Here is a 16,697-nt window from a genome sequence, read left to right on the forward strand (position 1 = left end):
TCACTCATACGCAGAGCATAAACAAATAAAGGGTTGAGGCCATTCCTAACAGACACAAAGCCTGAGACAAGAGTCACAGAAATGGGAGCAGAGAAGGTGGGAGACAGAGACAGAAACACAGGGAAATGGTGGAGGGACCGAAGCAGCCACCTGCAGCTGTCAAATCCTACTTCGGTGCTACCAGAAACTACGAAACCTCAATCGACATTGGCTTTTACAGTGCAGTAGCCAGACTCCCAACAGTTCAGAGCACATTGCAGGAGAGCAGTATTTAAACAGGCACCGGATAAAACCAAAGGGAAATGAAGCTGAGCAAGAGCCCATGGAATCTTCCAGATTAGACACCAAAACCCAGAGTCCTACTTGGCAACTTCGTGCATGCAGATGACCTCGACTCTGGCTTTGTGCTCCAGCATCTTACTGCCTGGTGTTTGCAACTCAAACGTCGACCACATCATTTGGGGGATTTTCCCAAGCTCCCTGCAGGCCTTTGCTTTAACAGGGATCCTTGGGAGACACGGTCAGTGGAGGAGCAGACGCCAAAGAAGGCGGGTGCTGTTCTAAAGGCCTGGGCGGCATGAGCATCCCGGCTTTGGACCGGAACTGCAGAGGGGCAGAGCACAGTCGGGTGAGGATAATAGGGCAGCTGCAGAGTGGTGCTGATGGAGTGGGATCAATGCTGGGACCCCGGAGAGGGACTGGACAGTGACAAGCTGCTCCGTGAGTGATCACCTTCTCGTCCAGCTGCCAAGTGAGGCAAATCAAATCGAGCCGTGAATGGAACAAAAGGGGCACAGGCGGGGACCAGAGGAGAGGGCGTTTGCCTTGCACGCGGTCGACCCGGGTTCAATCCTCGGCATCCCATATGGTCCCCCAAGCACCGTCAGGAGAAATTCCTGAGTGCAGAGCCAGGAGGAACCCCTGAGCATCGCCAGGTGTGACCCCAAAAGCAAAAAAAAAAAAAGAGGCACAGACAGGCACAGAACAAAATTTCTCCAAGCCTGACTGTCCCTGATAAAGAGGACAGGGCGACAGTCAACTCTTCTCTCCTGGCTCTTTACAACAAGATCGGCGAGGCTTTATTTAGATCACGAAAAATAGCATTTTACAGAAAGGGAGCCGTAACATGACACAATAAAGGATAGCTGTAAAATCTCCAACACAAGCAAAGCTTTATTTAAATCGGTAAAAATAAAGTTTTACAGAAGATGAACTGTAACAAGCAAATAAATGGATAGCTTTATGGATTTTTTGCTATCAGTATCAACTCCAAGGTATGTTGGTAGTACACTGCGATTTCTAAGCAAAACTGCAAATTGCTGGGCAGTTACACAGCCAAGGAGTTTGTAAATGAATTCTAGTTGCTGCTAACAAATAACTATAAAATATTATCGCTAACAAATAACTAACAACTACTGAAATAGTCTACTGTATGCAATTCCATTCTGTAAAATGTATATGCATCAGTATAGCTCTTTTCCTGCCATTACAGTTTTCATGAATACAATGGCAGAGGTCACATATTAGAGCCCTTTCAGGCACCCAGGAAGTAATCCGTAACAGAAATAACTTCAGGAAGGGAGATGGATCAAAGGGCTAGAGCACATGCTTCACATGTGGGAGGCCCGGATTCAATCCCCAGCACCGTATGATCCCCCGAGCACTGTCGGGAGAGGTCCTGAGCACTACCGGGTACTGTGCCCCCCCGAAAGAAAACATTTAAATATGAAAACAACTCAAACAAATGGGCCTGCCCCTACTGGAAGCCCCCCGTCCCCACCCCAGCCACTGTGGAAGGAAGGTCCACCAACTCCTAGCTCTCTACAAAGCTAGGAGAGAAGCAATTGTTCCAGAACCCCGAAACGTCAGTAGATCGCTCTGGGGTTTTTGGTGCTGTAGTGCGCCTCGCAGGCGGCCACGTAGGCAGACTCTGGGAAGAAGTCATCATGGTACTCAGCTAGAAACCTGCAAGAAGGGAAACAGAGGTCCCGGTGATGATCACAGGTCGGGCAAAATACCAGGAAGTCAAAGCTGAGCTTCCGGACGCTCTCATGTTTACATTAGACAAAGGAAGAAGGTGGTTGTGATTTCCCTATAGAGGTGACTTCCACCCACGCTACTATCTGGTTTATATGTTAATCACTCGTTCATAGAAGCCTTTCATGAACTGTACAAAGAGAATTAGAACCAAAATTCCACTAGGTGGCAGTCTTAGTACAGAAACCCTTAAAATAAGAAACTCAAGGCTTTTTTCTACACTTCCTGGTGCAAGCCTTAGAGAAAAACCTGGGGCCCGGGTAAGGGATAGGTGCTTGGGCACTGTACAGCTGAAACTCAATCAGGAACAACTTTGAGCCTTTTTTTTTTTGCTTTTTGAGTCACACCCAGCGATGCACAGGGGTTCCTCCTGGCTCTGCACTCAGGAATTACTCCTGGCGGTACTCAGAGGGCCCAATGGGATGCTGGGAATCGAACCCGGGTCAGCCGCGTGCAAGTCAAACACCCTACCCACTGTGCTATTGCTCCAGCCCCTCAATACGTTTTTTAAAACAGAAGTAAGCCCTTAGCAAAAACTCTAGGGGGCCAAAGAGATAGTACAGCCATCAGGGCACTTGCCTCGCACACAGTGAACCCAGCTTTGACCCCCGGCTTCTCACCAAAGTGATCACTGAGTGCAGAGTCCTGAGCAGGCCTGAGCATCGTTTGGTGCAGCCCGGAATCCAAAAGCCAGAAACAACTCAAGTTTGAGTATGTACAAAGAAAAGTTATACCCTTTCTTCAGTTCCTCCTACACAACATGTAAAACTAAATTATCAATCTTAATCCCGTCTATTAGAGAAAACTTTTTTCTATCCTGTTAATGGCTAATTGGATTCCTGTGGCAAAACGAAAAGCCTTGATTCACACTGGATAAATTATGGGGGGAAAGAAAATGCCAAAATCTCCCCATATTACAATTCTAGTTGGAAGCAGCTACTTAGGTCAGGCTGCACTGAAGCAGCCGTGTTAGAAAGGCGAGTCTTTTTTTTCTTTTTTTGCTTTTTGGGTCACACCGGCGATACTCAGGGTTACTCCTGGCTCTGCACTCAGGAATTAGTCCTGGCGGTGCTTGGGGGACCATATCGGATGCTGGGAATCGAACCCGGGTCGGTCGAGTTCAAGGCAAATGCCCTAGCCGTTGTGCTATTGCTCCAGTCCCGGCAGAAGGTTTTAAAATAATTACAAATACCTCAGAAAGAGATCAAAGTGCTTCAATAAAGCCTTCAGATTCTTCTCGGCGAAGGACATCTTCCCAAGAATTTCCGGAAGTTTCACTGCAGTACAAACAAAGCAAGACCATTTCCAACTGTAGAATGGCCATGTGCAGGCCACGTCGGGGACCCTCTGGACCACTTTCTCTTTATTCAAACTCACATCTACATTATCAAACACAGCCAAAACATCTGCTAAACAGAGGAGCGGTACAAATATTACCGTTTTGACAAAAATTAAGATTCATTCAGTGCTCTGTGGGGGAAGAAGTCCCCTTTCAAAGATTTTCCTCAAAGTGTCAGAGGATGCACCTAAGCTAACAGGCTAACTTCAGTTAAAATCAAAGTGTAAAGGGGGGGGGGGATTTGTTACCGAACAATCGCAGCAAGTGTTGTGCCCCATAAATAAATGAGGCTGGAGGCGGCTGGTCACTCGGGGGGTAACTTTCAGGCACAAGTTTCCAGGAAAGTACCTAGAAAAGCGTTAAGAAAATAGCGCTTTATTATTCTATCTGAACACTCAGCTACCGACAGATGACGGCATCTGGAATCCTGGCAGATGTACACCGGCTTTCGTGGTCTCACAGCAGCGGCTTAAAGTCACAGAGCAGATGTGACTTCCACGCCCGAGCCTGTCCTCTACCACCCCAGGAACTGATACAAGAGCAAACGTTGAAACTCCAGGGAAGTGCTCAGCCACCCATCGGACTTCCCATGATCGCTGTCTGCGGGCATGAGCCAGGAATGTGGAAGGCTCCAACCTAGGATGCTGAAGAGCGAACTATAAAAACACCCAGTTCAACCCACCTGTGCAGAAAAGTCAACGATCTCTAAGATAAGGTGTGAAATGAAATGCCTCCAAATCTATCTAGGAGAGACCAATATTTGGTGCTTTTCCATTGACAATACGTGTACTTTCTAGACAGAGACTGCTCACTAGTTTGTACGGTAAGAGTTTCCCATCATTGGGATCAGAGTGATAGTACAGTGGATAGGGCATTTGCCTTGCACGCGGCCAACCTGGGTTCGATTCCCAGCATCCCAGATAGTCCCCCAAGCACCACCAGGTGTAATTCCTGAGTGCAGAGCCAGGAGGAACCCCTGAGCATTGCTGGGTGTGACCCAAAAAGCAAAAAAAAAAGTTTCCCATCATTTCTTCCAAACAGCTTAGCTTTTTAAATAAATCACAGGAGGGTTGGAGGGCAAGTACAGCAGGCAGAGAGCTGGCTTTGCATGTGGCAAACCCGGATTCAATCTCCAGCAACCCAGAGCGTCCTGCACGCCCCGCCAGATGTGACCCCTGAGCACAGAGTCAGCAGGTGTTGCCCACAAAGAGCTAAAAAAAACCCTAAACAAAAATAAAATAACTCAATTCACTTATTTAAAATATAAGAAGATAAATACATCTAACTTCTTTGGGAACTCGGAGATACTTCTAATCACCTAAAAACTGACAACTGTGTGTGTAGAGGAAAAAATATGCCCCTACATCAAAATAAATGTAAGCTTGGAAACAGAATGATTATACGGCAGGTAGGGTGTGCGCCTCGCACCAGGCTGACCCGGGTTCCACCCCCAGCACCCGATGTGGTCCCTGAACGCAGTGCCAGGAACAATCCTTTCACCCCAGCGCTCAGCGCATGCAGCAGGTGCGGGGCCATGGGGGCAGTCTCCCTTTGGTAGTGCCAGGGACGGAGGCCAAGGCCTCACCCCAGATGGGCAAGCGCTCTCCCAGAGTCAACGCCCAGGCCCGCCAGACCCGCAGTCTGGGTTACTGGTTCCACCAGGACGGCGGTCACCTGTGGGGCGCACGCAAAGTTATGAAGCAGCAACTTTATGGGGCAGGCTTTACTGGCCTGGAAGCAAATTTGCTTCCAGATGAAAGCCTGAAGCCCAGGGCCTAGAACAGTGCTTCCTGATCTGTTTTCTGAAGCCAGTCCCGCACTCTGGAAGAAGGCAAGGTGCCTGCTTCAAAATGGTAATTTCGAGGGGCTGCTGAGTGATTTTTTTTGGTTTGTTTGTTTTTTGGGTCACACTCAGCGATGCACAGGGGTTACTCCTGGCTCATGCACTCAGGAATTACTCCTAAAGGTGCTCGGGGGACCCTATGGGATGCTGGGAATCGAACCTGGGTCAGCTATGTGCAAGGCAAATGCCCTACCCACTGTGCTATTGCTCTAGCCCCCACTGAGTGATTTTTTTCCTGCAAAGGCGGTTGTTATGGCCAAGTAAGTTTGGAATTCTTTTTCACAAGGGCAAGAGGCTATACTGTCACCAACAGATGCCAAGTCCACACAGCAACCCAGAGCTGGACTATTCAGATGCCTCAAAATGTCAGAGTATCTCAACATACCCTTAAATACTAGCACCAAAGTGTTCCAGAAGGAACTGCCTAGAAGTTTCCTGACCACCTCTCAACATCACTCTAAGCAAACAGGGTATTCCAACTTCTCCAGGGTCAGCCACAGCCCTCGCACCTGGTCCAAGAGACCAGACGGAGACCAGGAGGCTCACAAAGCCTCAAATAGTTCTTCTCCGGCCTTCTGCAGAAAAGTGGCTGAGCACCTGTCCTACATAGTGAAATACTTGAAGGTGAGAAGACAGGACGGCGGGTAAGGTACGGGCCTCGCATAGAGCCAACCCAGGTTCGATCCCTGGCACCAAGTATTGCCTCCTGAGCACAGAGAGATCTGATCCCTGGGCAGGAGAAAGTCCTGACACTGCTGAGTATGGCCAATATCCAAAAAAGCTCACCCTTCAGTAACTGTGCTTGCTTACTGTTTTTTTTTTTTATTTTTTGGGTCACACCCGGCAATGCTCAGGGGTTATTCCTGGCTTTGCACTCAGGAATCACTCCTGGAGGTGCTTGGGGGACCATATGGGATGCTGGGAATCGAACCCAGGTCGTGCAAGGCAAACAAACGCCCTACCCGCTGTGCTATTGCTCCAGCCCCGCTTACTGGTATTTTTAAAATGAGCCAGGGCCAGAGCTGAAGTCCAACAGGTAGGACATTACTGCACAGGTCTGAGCTGGGTTCAATACCCAGGACCCCAGATGGTCCCCCCGGCCACGGCAGGAGTGACCCTGAGTGCAGAGCCAGGAGAAAGTCCTGAGCACCGTGGAGTGTGGCCCAAAAACCAAAGACGGAAAAGACAGTAAGTGTAAGTATAGACTCCTAATGATTTTCTCATTTTAGAAACCCAAGGCCCTATTTTGTGCATGATCATATGAGCAATTTTACCCATTTACACAGCCACCCAACACTTCCAAGGAAACACGTCGCTCCCTGCTACCCCTTCCCGGGGACTAAGGAGAGAAAGAACCAGGAAAGGAAGATCAATGCTAGCTTTTTACCTCATTTATTTCATTAGTTCTTCTGCCTTCAAAGCCAGCAAACACAGTGTTCCCTTCCTTGCTCGGAGTCAGAGGAACAGGCGAGGAAGATCTGCTATGCACGGGTGTCTCTTCAAAGGGAAAAGAGGGGAATTATCAGTCTGCATCCAAGCCCGCCACAAGACCAGGCACAGGGCGGAGAAACTACCCATCTCTAACAAGTGAAACTCCCTGTTACAAAAGGCAGTACCCAGTACCTATTTTGGCAACAACAACAAAACACACCACGAAATCAAGTACTGGAGGGATGGGTACTGGATCACTGTGTGACTGAAACGCAAGCACGAAAGTTTGTAAGTCTGTTAACTGTACCTCACGGTGATTCACTAATAAAAAATTTAAAAAAAAAAGAAATCAAGTACTGGGGCCAGAACAACAGCACACAGACAACCCAGGTTCCATCCCCGGCATCCCATACGCGTCCTGATCTCCACCAGGAATAATTCCTGAGTGCAGCGCCAGGAATAACCCTGAGCACCACTGGATGTGTCCCCCCAAAACCAAACATAAATAAATCAATAAACCAAGTGCTGAGGGCTGGAGATCTAGTCCAGGGATAAACGCTGGCTTCGCATGGAGCCAACCCTGCCTCAATCCCGGGCATCACTAACGGTCCCCCACCAGCAGCAGGGGTGATCCCTGAGCACTGCCGGGTGTGGCAAACCTGCTCCCACCCTTCAAAATGAAATCAAGTACTGACAGCTCTCCCTGGAAAACACATGAAGTGCCAGAGGTGCCGACAGCACACCCCGTGCTGTATGATTGCCCGGGACAAGCAGCAGGAACTGGCTGCCGGGCAGAGCAGGCCAGGGCTGGCCGAGCCCCTCTACCCCCCGCGAGGTAGCCGTGCCCTCCCGGGGGGTGCCCGGCCTGTCTTCGGTGACCTACTCTTCTCCAGGTGCAGGAAGAGTTTGGGCATGTTGGCGGACGTGTCCTGCTGCCGGCGCTTGGGCTGTGGCGACGCACTGCTCTCCGACAGTCTGTCGCAGCTGGCCGAGTGGCGCGTGGAGCGCCTCAGAGACTGCAGGGCTTCGGGCTCGGCTTTGCGTCTCTTGGGGGTGGCGGGCTCCCCCGACGTGGGCTGGCTCTCCGTGGACTGCGGCGTGGACGGGTTCAACAGAGGGGGGCTAGGAGAGAGCTCCTCCTGGTTCCTGCAGGACACAGAGAGCACGCCCCCCCCTATGCCGGACCGCCTCCCAGCACGGAACCGGCACAGCGCTGTCCCAGGGCACAGCGCTGGGACAAACAGTTCCCGGGGCCAAGGGGAGGCTGAGCACTGCCGGCGCAGGCACACACCATCTCCAGGGGAGAGCGCCACTGCCACCTAGCGGGCCCACACCAGGCTGCAGCTCAACCGTCACCCTTGCAGTCCAGGGCACAGGCTCCAAATCCGAGGCCAGGAAGGGGAAAGGTTCAGGGGGAAGGACCCGCCCCAGACTCCCAGACACAGGGAGCAGCCAGGTCTGGACCTGGGCACGGGGACAAGGGCTGGTCCGCAGTGAGTGACGCCTGGCGCGAAAACGAGAATGTCAGTCTAGAAGGGACCAAGGTCACCAAGCAGAGAGGGGGCGGGGAGGGGGTGGCGAGGGTGAGCGCGCCCAGGCAGGGGGCGAACCCTGGGGCCAGCCGCACCCAGGAAGGGCCGCGACGGACACACGGAGGTAGCTTGGAAAGGGGCAGACTTGCCCTGTGGGGACCCCTCCCATCCAGAAAGAATAGATCTGCGCATATTTGGTTGCTGAGGGGAAAGTGTGGTGGCAGCAAGGTGGCCAGCCAACTGCAGGGCCGACGCCCCACCAGAGAGCTAGTGCGTCAGTGCCTAACCTCTGTCTCACCGGCCGCCTGCCGAGAAGGCAAGAGCGACTCCAAACCCCAACAGCTGCCATTTGGAAAAACGAAGTCATGAAATTTGCTTATACAGGGGTGGACACAGAGTCTCAAGCTGGAGAAATGAGTCACACGGAGAGGGACAGACGGAGGACGACTGTGCTCATTTGTGGGGTGTAACAAAAACATTGTATGTGAGTAATACCCAAAGACGGTAGAAACGAGAGCCCGGAGGACTGGTCTATGGTCGAAAGCTGGTCACGAAAGCGTGCGGGGGACAGGGAAGTCAGGACAGAGAAGGGACCGCAGAGACAGTGACAGTTGGAAATGGTCACACGGTACACAGACTGAGTGCTGAAAAGGAGGGAAAGTGATATGCAGGATACCCTCTCGGTAACACCACTGCAAACCACAGTGCCTGAAAGGAAACTGAGGAAGGGGGAGATGGGGGAGAGGGAGAGAGAGAGAGAGATACACAGAAGAGAGACGTAGCATGGGCAGGGGGGACGGGTGGGAGGAAAACTGGGGACATGGGTGCTGGGGAATGTCCATGTGAAGGGACAGGCATTGGAACATTATAAAACTGACACTCAGTGAACAACTTTCTAACTTATATCACGGTGATTCAAGAATAAAATTTGAAACAAAAAGCTCCTCAAAACCGTTCCCCGGGCTGGAATCCGCACTGTGCCAACTCCTTCAGAAGCATCTGAGAGGGCCAGAAGACTTCGCCTGGCCGTGGGGTCGAGGGGCTCCCTCCAGAACCACAGTGAACTATTTGCACCGCGCAGGCTGCGTCACTTACCTATTAGAGTTTGTGGCACTTTCCTTAATCGGAAGAAAAAATTTGGATGAGGTCACCTTTTTATACTGAACTTGTTCATACGGATAGAGCAAAACCAACGGAAGAGTATAATCGAAGGTTATTCGTAATCCATCCACCATCTCCTTACAAAGGTCAACACTGAGAGGACGAGAAACACGCAATTAGATCCGTGAAAGGCTTTCCCAACTGCCAAACAAGGAAGTCGCGCTTTTTTTTTTTTAGCCAGGGAGAGTGTCAAATACTATATATTAACAGCTACACAGATCGAGAATGCAATTAATTTATAGGTGCTAACGATAAGGACGTGGGAACATAGAGCTATACTAGAAAGTGCAGAAAGTGCACTGGTCATTTTAACTTACCACACTGAACACAAAAGAAACAGTTCAGTGCCAACGAGCAGCCCAGGAAGCCTGTGCTGCGGAAGGTGGACAGACCCCAAACACTGGGAGCGACCAGGGACCACCCCCCTGAACTCCTCCTAACCCTTGCTTCAACTCCAACATCTACCTGTCTGACTCGCCTCCAGCTGGGTCACGTGTGCAAAGCAGATTACGAGGACGATTGCCCTGACTGGAATAAAAGACCTGATTGTAAAGAAGCTTTGATAAAATGCTCATCTTTCATTCTGGTGCTTCTCAAGGCAAAAGAATTAGCTCTCCTCAATTATATAACCGAGAAAAAAAAACTGTACTGGTCTCGATGCGGAGGCAGCGCGGAGACCCCACGCACCCAGACCACATACGCGGACAGTCACAGAACGGGACAATACTTTCAGGTTCGCTTTGTTACTGAGTTGGTACAGGCTCGATTATCAAGTGACAAATGAAATAAATTGCGGACGACTGAAATGGAGACAGGGTTACCATATTAGTCACTTCCCTACTATACAAAGAGAGAACCATGAAACACCAATCCCCTCCCACCCGACTCACTTCTTTTCTGCAGGGACATAATGCACATTCATGTTGGAGTGTGGCATAACATGATGGTGACGAGGCCTCTCACTGGCTGAAAAGGCTGCATTTATAGCAAAATGCTTCACATACGATTCCAAAATAGTTATGATGTTGGTCTGGCATGGAAGTTTCACTAACTGTTAACAATAATATAGACATTTGATTTATGCATCCCATTGTATATACCATATATTCCAAGAAACCCTGGTCTAGTCTTTAGCACTTTTTAGCTCAAAAGCAAAGCCAACTCTGTTCCGAGAATCTTTTCGATAAGGAGGTCCTGAAGCGCTCCGTTTGGTCGCGTTCCGACCACATCCCCCTGGAGCTGACCGTGTTACTTCGGAAACCAGTGGACCTCAACCGAACCACCCGTGAGCCTCCAACGCTAGATCCACAGCCAACCCCCGCCACAGACCAATTACGCTGAAAGCTTTTGGCGGCCGCCTGGGCCGTCGGGGGTTTGCGAAGCTCCCTGGAGGGCAGTAAGGGCAGCCAGGGCGGAGGGCAACTGTGCTTCCCCTGCATGGGCAGCGGAGCACTATTCCCAGAGAACTCTGACAACAACCTGAGTCAGGCCAAAACTTAAGAGGTATCACTGCTCCAAGACTCTCCATCGCTGGAGACTGTGATCGCCAGAGAGGGCGACATAACGAGCTCTACCACGAATCTCTGTTTGGTGTTCTCCCTGTATACCCGTTTCCTCCTGTTGATATAGTAACAATCGTCTTCCAGCTTCTTCTTCAGAACCTCGGGGATCTCTATAGTTATGCTTCTCTCTTCCATCTCCCTTTTAGGGTGCAGCTCTGGTTCTTCCTTCTGCAACAGCACAATTCTCATTTTAACGACTTCAAACACTCGTCCCAAGAAAGCGTTAGACAGGAAAGCCTGCCATGAAGCGAGCCTAAGGGGATCCTTAGAGTTACGCCAGGAATGGAACGTGTGCACAGCTTCTACTGCAAAGCCCGTTTGAGGCCTCAAAAGCAATTCCGGGCCTCCGTGAGTGGCCTGCATTCATCCCTTCCCCACGTCAACTCATCAGTGGGATTGATGTTCACTTCGAGAGCAGCAGAGACAAAACTCTAATAAGCAACACTGAATCGAGCAAATCCCCATTATAAAGACAGAAAAAAACCAAATTCACCATTTCATTGGCAAGAAATAGGCAGCTGTGATTTGTGAGGATGCTTTGTGTATAAAGAGCAGGTGAGTGGCTCATACAGTAAGTTCCCATGAGATGCTTCCCCCGTATATCAAGTACAACTTTGGACTATGTGGCCTGAAAAATGTGTTCTTACGGAATAATTCACAGCTGGAGAATTTTACCATTAAAATCAGTACCGCTAAAATCTATACCCAAGACAGTTTTTATAATGAAAACTTTATACCACTTCTCTCTTTCCTTCAATATCACTTTCTTCACTTATTTCTTCATCCTTTTCTTCACTACTGTCCTCAGAGGAAGTGCTTATTGCTAGGTGAAACAAAAGATATCAGGCAAAGGGCATTATTGGGGACCGGGAAAGGCTGAAAGCACATGCTTTGCATGCAGGATTCCATCCTTAGCACTGCACACTCCCTCGAGCACCCCCACAAGCAACCCTCTGAGCACCAAGCCAGCAGGAGCATTTCCCCCAGACAGGCAGGTGTGGCCCCCACCCCAAAGAGAAAGCAAAACTGTACAAGTCCCTGTGACCTCCCTGACCCTTCCACACAGAACAGTTTTTCAGGTGAAGAGTGTTCGAGCGCCTGCAGTAAGAAAATGCAGTCCTGCATATATCTGATGTGCTGCATGCAAACACGTCTTTCAGAATGGAAATGCACCGAGAGAAACGGAACACCAACTTAACGGCGGCCCTGAACCACACAAGTGATCTGGAAGTGTTTAGTAACCCCGGGTCCTGTGGGTCCCCTGGACGTTCCCAAGTGGGCCCCAAGGCCAGGATGTGCCGAGAACACAAGCTGAGAATGGAACCCTGAGCGGTGAGGACCAGTCAGTGCCCCAGCTGGCCATGGTCCGGAGCCTGACTCGTGAGATTTAATTATGGGCTTCTGGACACTCCAGTTGGTCATCCACAGAAGAGACCAATGCAACGGGCTGCAAATGTGTCCCCTGACTATAATTCTAACAAAACCTGGCCTCCACAGAGCCTGCAGTGTGCGAGAAGCAGGACTGAGGGTTTTTTAGCCAGAGTCCAGTCAAGTCCAGCCACTCACAGTTTTCATCGTTTTCATCAGTTTCAACAGGAAGGCTTTTTAAGACACAATCCACACCCGGCAACCTGCAGCGCCGCTTCTTCCGTCCTGAGCTTCTCCTGAAAAGCATCAAATTTACAAATTCAACACCAACTCGCATGAGTCTTGAGACAAAAAGATCTCACTATGATTCTTAAGTGCCCCAAAATTATTAAATTTTAGCATATAAATGATAATCTCCATTTCAGCAACATAACCTCTCAGAAAAGAGCAGTTATTTAGAAAGCAATGGAAACTATTAACTATTATAGTTACTTTTTAAAAAAGTCCTGCTTGTTTGTCATATAGTAGGGCTGATTAAAGAATATAAAAAGAGCAAGCACACTGACTATCAAACACCGATAGCAAGACTTTTGTATTCTTACAAGCGAGCTACAGCTTTTCTTGCCAATCTGCGCTGTAATCTCCGATTTTCGTCGGTGTCCCGAAGTACATGATCTTCAGCGGCCCATCGGTCCCAACTAATCAGACAAAAAGAGGGGGGGGGGGAAGCAAAATTCAGCATTCTTTGATATGGAAAAAATTGTTGAAAGCGCCTCACAGAAACGAAAAGGGTTGCAGAACTATTCAGTTTAGAAAATGACCGCAGCATTTCTAAAATCACAAATAAAGGATGCAAATAAACTCTACAAAAACGACTCATTCAGACAAAGAAACGGGGGCTTCCAGAATTCCAGAGATTCCTAACGGCACCAGCTGCTTTCAAGTAAACACTGAAAGTAATGAGCAAGGTTTAGTGACAAAGACACACACACACACACACACACACACACACACACAACCAACCAGGAAACAAAGCTGACCCACAACCGTTTCTACAACTGAACACAGAAGTTTGCCACGACCCCGTGCGCTCCAACAAGTGCACTCACCTTCGGTTCCAACCATTAAAATGGATCAGATATTCTGGAATCTTCCTGCCTTTCTCGTCTTTCCCAATAATAACATCGACAATCTGAAAGCAGGAAATGTCGGCCACAAACGCTAGAACCGTCTGTGCTATTAGACACCGCACTGGGGACGCTTAGGACCTTTTTGGCCGAGAAAACAAAGCATTCTCTCTCCTTTTTTAGCCCGAGAGCCTGAGTTGAAACATTTTTCCTTTCAATTCCATTTTTTTTCCCTGAGTGGATGTCTCAAAATAGGAAACATCCCTCCACGCGGCGCGGGATTGGCCCCGCACGGTGACACCGCGCGCAGCCCGCGCGCCCATTGGCCGGCCCGTTTGTCCTTAGAGAGCGGCCGGGCCGCCGCGCCGCCACCCGGGGACACCTGGGACTTGTAGTTTCGGGGCGCCGCGGCGGCCCAAGCACCCGAGACTTCTCGGCGGGGGGTTCCCCCTGGGGCCGATGCGGGCCCGACCCGGCATACCGCGAGAAGGGGGGCTGGGCCCCGATGGGGAAGGCCCGGCCTGGCCTCCCTCTACCCCCCAACCAAGAACCAAGCCCACCCCCACCCCCGTTTCCCAGCGGGCCCCGAGCCGCTCGGGGTGGGGGGGGCTCAGGCGCCTCCTCCCGGCATCGGCTGGCGGACAGGCCCAGGGTACGACGCGGGGATCGGCAGCGGGGGCCCCACCCCCCCGGCGTCCGTCCCTGGGGACGGGGCCACTGCGGCCTACGGAGACACGAGGTAGCCACTCACGCCCGGCACTGGGGCGCTACGGCTGGGCCCGGGGTCTGCCTGTGAGGGGACCGGAGGAGACCGTTAACACGCCGACGGAATCCAGCCGCCAGCGGCCTCCTGGACGCGAGGCCCTCGCCGGGCTCCGGAAAGCGCGGCGGGCCCCAACTGCCGCCCCATCGGCCCGACGGCACGTGCGCCAGCTGCGCTTGCGCAGCACTCCCCCCTGGCCACCGCCGAACCGGAAGCGCCCCGCCCCGCCTCTCCCCGCGCCTGCGCGCAAGCGCGCGCCCCCTGCTGGCCGTAGGCGCAGGCGCACGCCCCTTGCTGGCCGCGCGCGCAGGCGCAGGCGCAGGCGCGGTCCCGGGAGCCAGTTAGGGGAGCGCGCGGCCCCGCCGCTTCCCGGGTCCGCGCCGCCGCTGCCGCCGCCGCCGCTGCCGCCTCCCGGGCCCGCGCCGCCCGGGCCACGCGCCTCCTCCCGCGCCCTCCGCGGCGGCACCTTGGCATCGTACAGCACTCGCGCCTTGGTGGGGTCAGGCTCGAAGCACAGCACTTTCTCCCCAGAGTGGAACTGACATCTCGTGCCCCCGCTCGCGCTCATTTGCTCATCGCGGCACGGGGCGCGGCTCCGCGGCGGGCGGGGCGCGCGCGTGGGGGAGGGGCGGCGGCCGCGCGGGGTGGCGGGGGCGGCGGGACGGGACCGGGACTGGCCGAGGCCGCGGCGGAGCCCGCCCCGTGCCCGCCCTCAGAGCCCGGCGGTGGCCGGGGTCAGGCCGCTACCCTCTGAGCCACCTGTCCGCGCCGCCCCGGGGTCCGCGCCCCGGTGCACGCGCCGCCGGACTCGGTGCCGAGCGGCCGAGCAAGCGCCGGGCCCGCGGGCAGGTGACCGATCTGCCGCAGTGCTCCCCAGGTGCGACCCTGCACGGACACGAGGTCCGTGTTCCGAGTCCACCGCAGCGCCCGCAGCCGGGACGTAGGGACAGGCGGGGGCGCCCCAGGCGTGCTGGCCGAACCCAGGCCACGGCTGCGGACACGGCCCGAAGCGCACCCCCGCCCTGTGCGGGATGGGAAGTTTGCTCGGCAGTGCAGTGACAGACAGGCTGCAGCTTGGAGGCAGAGTGACAGGTCGCGAGCTGGCAGTTCTCCACGCTTTGGATTCAGATCTTGTCTCCCAAGGTTGGCACATGCCTCCCGCTTCTGGGTAAACAAGCTCTGCATTTCAGCTTGGATGTAGCTGAGAGGAAAACCCTAGAGCTCCTCTCAAGGAATCCCCCCTCGTCCTGTTCCTTCCCGGCCCTGCACATCGCCTTTCAAGCATTCGCTCCAATACCCTGGAATGGGCTTTTTTCCATGGCAAATACCCACTTTAAGATACTTGAATTCGCCTGGTGGGGTGGGGGGAGATAGGGAGCTAATATCTCACCCAGCTCATCTTTGGATGCTTCTGGTAACAAATATTTATCGCATCCATCAGTAAACAGATGACAGCGTTACGAAATAAACGCCACAAACTCATTGACCCATTGGATGTGAGGGAGAGGGGTGGAGTCAGCTTAGTACATGTGCAGGTTTCCGGACATCTTAGCTGGGTGCGTGAGAAATCCATGGGTTGGGGGGGGGGGGGGGCTGGAGCAATAGTACAGCGGGTAAGGCATTTTCCTTACATGCGGCTGACCCGGGTTCGATTCCCAGCATCCCATATGGTCCCCCAAGCACCGGCCAGAGTAATTCCTGAGTGCAAAGCCAGGAATGACCCCCTGTGCATTGCCGGGTATGACCCAAAAAGCAAAAAAAGAAAGAAATCCATAGGCCCAAAGCAGAGGGATTTTAGTGGGCCAGGTTGGGGGGGGTGGGGAGGAGACAGATTGTCTGCCATAAATCCTCAAACGTTGCAAAATCCAGAATGAGAGCCACTTCTCTAGGGCCACAGTGCCAGCACAGCAGGGAGGGCGCTCACCTTGCAGGCTGTCTGTGTCCGATTCTAACCCCACCCCAACCCCCATCGGAACTGCTCCCTGCTGAGCTCCGAGTCAGAGTAAGCCCCAAGCAGTGCTGGGTGTGGCCCAAAATCGGCCAACCACAGAGCTGTCTCTGGGCTGCGGTTTCTCAGGGATGAGAGTAGATGGTACTGGCTGGGGAAGTTCCCCAGAAATGGCGCGGACAACCTTGTCATATAGAAATTGTACACGTTGAAGTACATACAGAAAGTACTAGATTTTCTACCAGCATTAAGAAGCAGCCTTTCCATGGAGAGCAAGAATAATTGTATACAAAGTAGAAAATCCCACTGTTACTTAGGGGCTCTGTGACCAAGGACAGATAACTTTTCTGTTTGAGTTTTTTTTTCAAATCCAGAACAAAAATAAAGTTCCTCTCACAGAGTTCTTTGGTATTAAAGATATTTGTGTGTGTATTATGTACATGCATAATCTCATTATCTGACCTGTAGTGAGGGGTTCAGTCGCAACTCCTGTTACCTTCCCTTCAGCGCTGGTCCTGGGCAGAAGCATGGGTTAGGAAAGGCAAGGGTCTGTTTGTATTTTGATTTGATTTCACAGATGTTTTAG

At 52.2% G+C, this 16,697-nt stretch overlaps 1 protein-coding gene across 3 annotated transcripts; it reads right to left on the reverse strand.

Annotated features, from left to right (window-relative positions):
- Positions 1 to 1,155: 1,155 nt before the first annotated feature.
- Positions 1,156 to 14,762, reverse strand: MSL3 (MSL complex subunit 3). 3 transcript variants are annotated; one of them, XM_056131146.1, is made up of 14 exons: positions 14,630 to 14,762; positions 13,383 to 13,465; positions 12,876 to 12,971; positions 12,472 to 12,569; positions 11,646 to 11,728; positions 10,951 to 11,073; positions 10,234 to 10,394; positions 9,809 to 9,871; positions 9,278 to 9,436; positions 7,534 to 7,796; positions 6,607 to 6,716; positions 3,625 to 3,724; positions 3,230 to 3,314; positions 1,156 to 1,965 (listed from the first exon to the last, which is right to left on the reverse strand). In XM_056131146.1, exons 1-14 carry the CDS (start codon positions 14,729 to 14,731, stop codon positions 1,866 to 1,868), a joined length of 1,626 nt encoding a protein of 541 aa, XP_055987121.1. In that variant the 5' UTR covers positions 14,732 to 14,762; the 3' UTR covers positions 1,156 to 1,865. The 3 variants fall into 3 exon arrangements, with proteins under 3 accessions (XP_055987121.1, XP_055987120.1, XP_055987122.1); XM_056131145.1 differs by having other exon boundaries at positions 11,643 to 11,728; XM_056131147.1 differs by lacking the exon at positions 9,809 to 9,871 and having other exon boundaries at positions 11,643 to 11,728.
- Positions 14,763 to 16,697: the final 1,935 nt, after the last annotated feature.

The sequence above is a fragment of the Sorex fumeus genome, unplaced genomic scaffold (assembly GCF_029834395.1).
Source record: "Sorex fumeus unplaced genomic scaffold, SorFum_2.1 ptg000086l, whole genome shotgun sequence".
Lineage (NCBI taxonomy): Eukaryota > Metazoa > Chordata > Mammalia > Eulipotyphla > Soricidae > Sorex > Sorex fumeus.